At 47.0% G+C, this 6,000-nt stretch overlaps 1 protein-coding gene across 1 annotated transcript in view; it reads left to right on the top strand.

The window, feature by feature from the left end:
• Window positions 1–2,781, top strand: part of PARM1 (prostate androgen-regulated mucin-like protein 1) — a 107,725-nt gene extending 104,944 nt beyond the window's left edge. Inside the window, exon 4 of the mRNA XM_039230979.1 lies at window positions 1,161–2,781. Within this exon, the coding sequence (XP_039086910.1) occupies window positions 1,161–1,245 (85 nt within the window). The 3' untranslated portion in view covers window positions 1,246–2,781. The remainder of the gene's footprint in view (window positions 1–1,160) is intronic.
• The last annotated feature ends 3,219 nt before the right edge of the window (window positions 2,782–6,000 follow it).

A 6,000-nucleotide genomic window follows, 5' to 3' on the forward strand; every position in this document is an offset into this window, starting at 1 on the left:
GAACAAGGACTGGAGTAGTCGCTGATGTGCTCAGAAAAGTGACAGGGGCCAGATCTTGAAGGGCTTTGACACCATTGTAATAACTTTGGCTTTTACTCTGTGAGATGAGGACCCATTCCAAGGTTGTTGTTATTGTTGTTTTATTTTTTATATTTTTAATAGTTTATTGTCAAGTTGATTTTTTTTTAATATTTATTTATTTTTGAGAGAGAGCAGAAGCTGGGGAGGTACAGAGGGAGACAGAGAGAGAGGGAGACAGAGGATCCGAAGCAGGCTCTGTGCCGACAACAGACAGCCTGATGCGGGGCTCGAACCCATGAACCTCAAGATCACGACCTGAGCCAGAGTCAGACGCTTAGCCAACTTAGCCACGCAGGCACCCCGCCACTCCAAGGTTTTAAACAGAGGAGTGATCACTATCTGATTTCAGTTTCTTACAGAAATAATGTTGATTGTGAGACAGGTTCCCAGAATGACCCACCAAAGCCAGTTGAACCCATATTGCCATTGAACTGAGGGTGCTAATCAGACTCCAGGAAGCTGAGCTCAGAGCACAGGATCCAGGGTGGGAATCTGATGCACAGCTCAGCTGGGTGACTTCTGTGCACATCAGTGAACAGCTCTGAGGGAGAACTTTTCCCCAACAAAAAAATAAGCAGTACCTGGCCCATGGCCTTATTTTGAGGACCCTCAAGTACCAGTGGAACACAGAAGCATTTTGTAGATGGTAAAACACCTTATGCCAGTCACGAGGGGTGGAGAGAGCAACAGTGGTGTCATTATTTTTTCCGGGGAAATTGAGTCCAGGACTAAAGTGAAATGCCCGGAATGCAACGTTCCCTTGCCCATTACTTATTAAGTAGCCCTAGGAATGGGTCCCCCTCCTCCTCCAGCTGGAGACTCAATTTCCCCAGAAAAAATAAGGTCAAGGGGAGGGCCAAGGACCCAGCTGACCTCAGTGGAAGGTGCCAGCTGGGCTCCCCGGTGAGCAGTGGTAACTCCCAGGGGTTTGTGGACTGAGGCTTCCGTGGCTGGTGGTGCAAGCATCCTGTCTCCCCTCACGCGGGTCCTGGGGGCCTCCGCTGCTCAGGCTGCCGGGGCCCCGCTAGCCCACATGGCAGCTGCTCCAAGTAATGGCAGCCCTCTCCTCCCTCCGCCAGGCATTCCTCCTACGGAAGGCTTTTGGACGATCACGACTACGGCTCCTGGGGAAACTACAACAACCCTCTGTACGACGACTCCTAACGAAGGAACGCGGCTGGGATGAAGAGACTGTTCTTTATTTATAAGTGCTTTCCCAGTAGAGTTAACACAAGTACCTGATGCGCATCGAGCGACAATCTTAAGCCCTTGTTTTGTTGGTTGGATTGTTTTGTTTTCCTGCCCCCTCCTCTGGCTGCTGTAACTTGCCCTTTCTGGTACAAAAAGAATCATTGTTGAAAGGTGAGTGGAGGCTTATTTGCCACTGAACTGGGCCAACCTGGAGCGGGAGCCGCGGGCCAGACCACCACGGTGGAGGCTCCTGTACCCACCACAGGAGCCACGGAGGAGGGACTGAGGCCAGGCATTGAGTTGGTTTGTGTGTGTGGGGGGGGGGGTTGGTTTACTGGGAGGGGAGGGACTTTTTGTTTGTGGTATTTCTTAAACTTTTAGTTAGGAAATTAAATCTCATGAAGAGGCAAGGAAATGAGTCCCGGGAGGATTTCACCCTGCAGGTGAGGAAGCAGGGACTGCTGGGGTTCCCTTTTAATCTCTGTTTTACCCAGGTGTATCTGACAGGTGCCTGCTCGGCTCTACAAGCTGGATCCCAGCTTCTTAACTGCCCAGTTAATGGAAGAGGAAACTAGAAGGTGCCCTGGAGGCGGCCAGCAAGCCGAGGGACCGAGGGGCCACGTTGGTGTCAGAGCTCAGCGTGCCCTCTACCTTGTTCTCTCCCCCCAGGCCACCCACGTCTGCTAAGGATGTTCTTTCTAGTCAGCTGTGGCTGGGCCCCCGGGCTCTCCACGGAGACAGCTGTGAGATGAGTTATCCAAGAGAAAGGGGGAGCATGTGTGCGTGAGTGGGCGAGCGGTGGGGCAGTAGGGCAGCCTGGGAGCAGACAGGCACTGAATGCCGCGTTAGGGAAACTCAGAATCTGCCCTCAGTAACTAACAGAGTCGCCCACTGCTGGAGGAGCCTCTGGAATCCTTGCTTCATACCCACAAAACAGCTGGCTCACTGCCTCCCTGTCTGTCGGCTAATGGCTCTAAACTTTTTTTTTTTTAAGTGTCAAGGCATTAGTCTACCTGCAGTTGTTCAGGGAGGCGATTCCATAGGAAGCAGACACCATGATTAATCCATGTGTTCCTCCCCTACACTTACCTCACTAATTCTGCCCTTTAGTTAATGAGCACTCTTGGGTATACGGTCTCAAAATCCTACCACTCGAATTTTGAAAAAGAATAGACCGTGTTTGCGGACATCCACTTACTGCAGTGGTTCTCAACTGGCAGACAATTTTGTTTCCCCCCGGAAACACTTAAAAATGTCTCGTGACATTTTTGAGTGTCACGACTTGGGGGTGTCCCCAGTAGGGAGAGGCCACGGAGGCGCTAAACATCCTTTGGTGCACAGGCTAGCCCACCACAACAAGGAATCCTCTGGCCCAAAACGTCAACAGTGCTGAGTTTGAGAAACCCTGATTTACTGAGATGCCCATTGTAACAAGACACTGTTAGCTAATGCCAGATTAGCATTACTTTCTTAGTTTTAACTAAATGAAATGGCTTGTTAAATTGTTATCTAAATGTATTTCGATTGTTGGCTGATGGGTTGGTGTGGCTGTCGGCGGGTGTCTGTGTGTTCTCCGGATGGCTTTATTTCGTGGCTAGAACTCTGTCCTCCCGTTCACACCTGACGTTAGCAAACTGCATCTCATGTCCCGATTGGAGTAGGAAGCTTCCGTGGATCAGGAAACACACACTGGGTCCTGTTTCAGAATGCGTTCTATTGTCCTGCAGTGTTTTCAGGAACTTGAAACAAACAGGATCCGTTTTTATTTCTTTTTTTTTTTTTTTTTTTTATTTCTAGGAGAGAGAGAGAGAGAGACAGCATGAGCAGGGGAAGGTCAGAGAGAGAGGGAGACACAGACCCCGAAATAGGCTCCAGGCTCTGAGCTGGCAGTCAGCACAGAGCCCGACGCGGGGCTCGAACCCACGAACCGCGAGATCATGACCTAAGCGAAAGTCGGACGCCCAACCGACTAAGCCACCCAGGCGCCCCGATCCGTTTTTATTTCTGAACTTGGACCTGCTGCCATGGCTCTGTTCGGTTTCCAGAAACCTGACCCTCAGCTCAGCCTGCCCCTCGCTGTGGCCCAGCAGGTACTGACACGAAAACCATTGTCGCCATGCTATTCAGAGATGCTAGGGGGGTGCCGCCTTCCTCAGCCTGCTGCCCCGCACCCCCAAGGAAATTATTCATGAGCTCCTTCCATGTCCGAGGAGAATGAGCAACCCCCAGAGGTATTTTGCAACAGAAATATGCAATGAGAAGTAGACTGCCAGGAATTCTGATATCGCTGATTTAAAAAACAACAACAAATGTGGACATTCTTCGCAAAATGGCCAGGGATGACCCAAGGTACCCCCTCTGGCCGTGATGGGCCTGAATAGTGGTCTCTCTTCCCTACCCTCATGCCCTTTATAAAGTCCTATAGGCACTCAGGGTAGCAAAGGACAATTCAGTAAAAACAGATACCCCTTTTATTTTCTCCCTCAGCCACAAACATTTTGACTAAATGTCCATGAAACACCTTTAAAGAGGTGCTTTTCTGGCTAAGGCTTCAGTCATAAATACTGGGTCAGAGGGACCAACCTCTTCCCAGGAAATGCTGACTGAGCACGGACTCAGTAAGCATCTGTCCTTACCAAAGTCTTCTGTTGTTCAAGAGCAATTGGTGGGTTTGTTTCTCCTGTTAACTTCCAAATCCTTACAGCAAAGAGAGATACCTGGACCTCAGGAAGATATATTTGGCAAGGTGACAGCTTCCCATAAAAACTCTTTAACACTCCGTGTTATGTCCGTATAAAATATCTATAGGTTGAACCTTATTTTGCCAAGTGCATTTTTTCTGAGTTGGCCAAAGAATTTGAACAACTGTATTCAACACAGGTTGCTTAACACACACACGCACACGCACATGCACACGCACACACACCTGAAATACATGCTGGTAATTGAGTCCTATATGTCAGAGAGAGTCCATTCAGATCTACCCAAGGGAAATAGTTCAGTGGATCTAAAGCAACACATTTCATACGACTAGTCAGTAAAGTGATAGAATGTCAGAGCAGGAGAGAGGCAAGCAGCCTCTTCTAGACCACAGACTGCAGATGATAAACAGTGGGATTCAACTTTGTTTCCTTTTCTCCCAGCCCCAGCGAAGTCTCCTGCCCTCCCTGGATGTCTGTCTTCATGTCTTAAATGAGGGTGACGCTTTCCTATTGACCTCGCCCCACACTACCTCACAAATGTGTTGTGAGGATTAATGAAACGATGTCTAGTGTTTTCAGTTTCTGGAGAAAAATATTTATAGACATTTTAAGTATTACGCAGACATATAAGTGATCTCAGTTTCAGTTTCTTGTTTGTTGTTATACTTGGTGTGTTGTTTTTACTTAAATCTATCAAGCGACAGCTGTATCGTAGCCACATCAGGCAGCCGTCCAAGCTCTGAGCTACCCCCAGTGCAGCTGACTGACTGCAGGGTTAGCTGTGCCCGGGACCAGAAGAATGGTTTCTGTCTCTAAATGAAAAGATGTCCCAGGGCATAGGTCTCCCGGACCACTGAGTCAGGATCCAGGAGGTTAGGGTAACGCAGTATGGATACCTAAGCACTAACAGCAGTAGACCTCTGGCCTTCACCATCCCGAAGTTCTTCTGGGTTTCTTTACGGAGTTGATTTTGGTTTGATTTCATCTTGCTTGCAAGGATGCATGGTTCAATCCCTCACCTATGGGATATGAATTTTGCAACTGGGCCATGTTGATTTGCACGTTGATTCACCTTCCTTGCCTTTAACCTCTTGTTGGCAAATGAATGTACCGTTTCAACTTTGATTCTAAAGTGCTAGTTGATACTGGTAATAGTGCTAACCAAAAGATCAATGCCAGCTTGCTTTCTTGGGGTGAGTTAGCCAACATCATTTAAAGATGGAAAGATGTACAACTTCTTTGATATTTGATGTCATTGTACCTACATTTGTTGTAAGACATATTGCATACTAATGATATCAATTAAAGTTGTTAAAAGCCTGCATCTGACAGTGGTGATTCACGTTTTGATATGTTTTATTTTTCAAGCCATCCAGTTCATATGCTCATATTAAGTAGCCTTGACTTGTTCTTAAAGAAAATTTATCCCACATCAATAAATAATATTTTCTGCGCCGCAGGAAGCTTTCTCTGATCTTGGAACAGAATTGAAGAGTGTCAGAAATGAAACTTTCTAAGGGGTGATTTTGCTCTCAACAATACACCACGTCTTATAAAACAGATGTAAAAATAAACACTTTAATTCAGTAAGTAGGCAGTGAGACAGAATCAAGTCCTATTAAGGCATATTTGACATTAGCAGTACATTTGATACTTGCTGGTTCTCCTTCAAAAAAATTAAGTCCTTCATACCCATCCTGACAGTTAATAGCAAGCAGTTCAATCATTCAGAATAGACTTATCAACCCTCAGAAGCTACCAAAGATTATTCCGATTCTGAAGAAAAGAGCAACAACAAAACGCATGCACTTGGCAATAGGAGAGGAAGGGAACCACCTGCAAGCTGGAGCAAGTTCATCTGATGATTTGAAACTTAAGGTCAGATTTAATGAGATCAGGTGCCTGGTTTCCAGTGGCACAACGTGGAGGACTGACTGGGAAGAGTCTAGAAGAAAAAAGAGAACCAAACATTAAACAGACCCTTTCCTGTAGATGATTCAGTCATTTTTTGAGGCCCTCTGTGGGC

This window comes from Hyaena hyaena, unplaced genomic scaffold (assembly GCF_003009895.1).
Source record: "Hyaena hyaena isolate Hyena2069 unplaced genomic scaffold, ASM300989v1 scaffold_54, whole genome shotgun sequence".
Classification (NCBI taxonomy): Eukaryota; Metazoa; Chordata; class Mammalia; order Carnivora; family Hyaenidae; genus Hyaena; species Hyaena hyaena.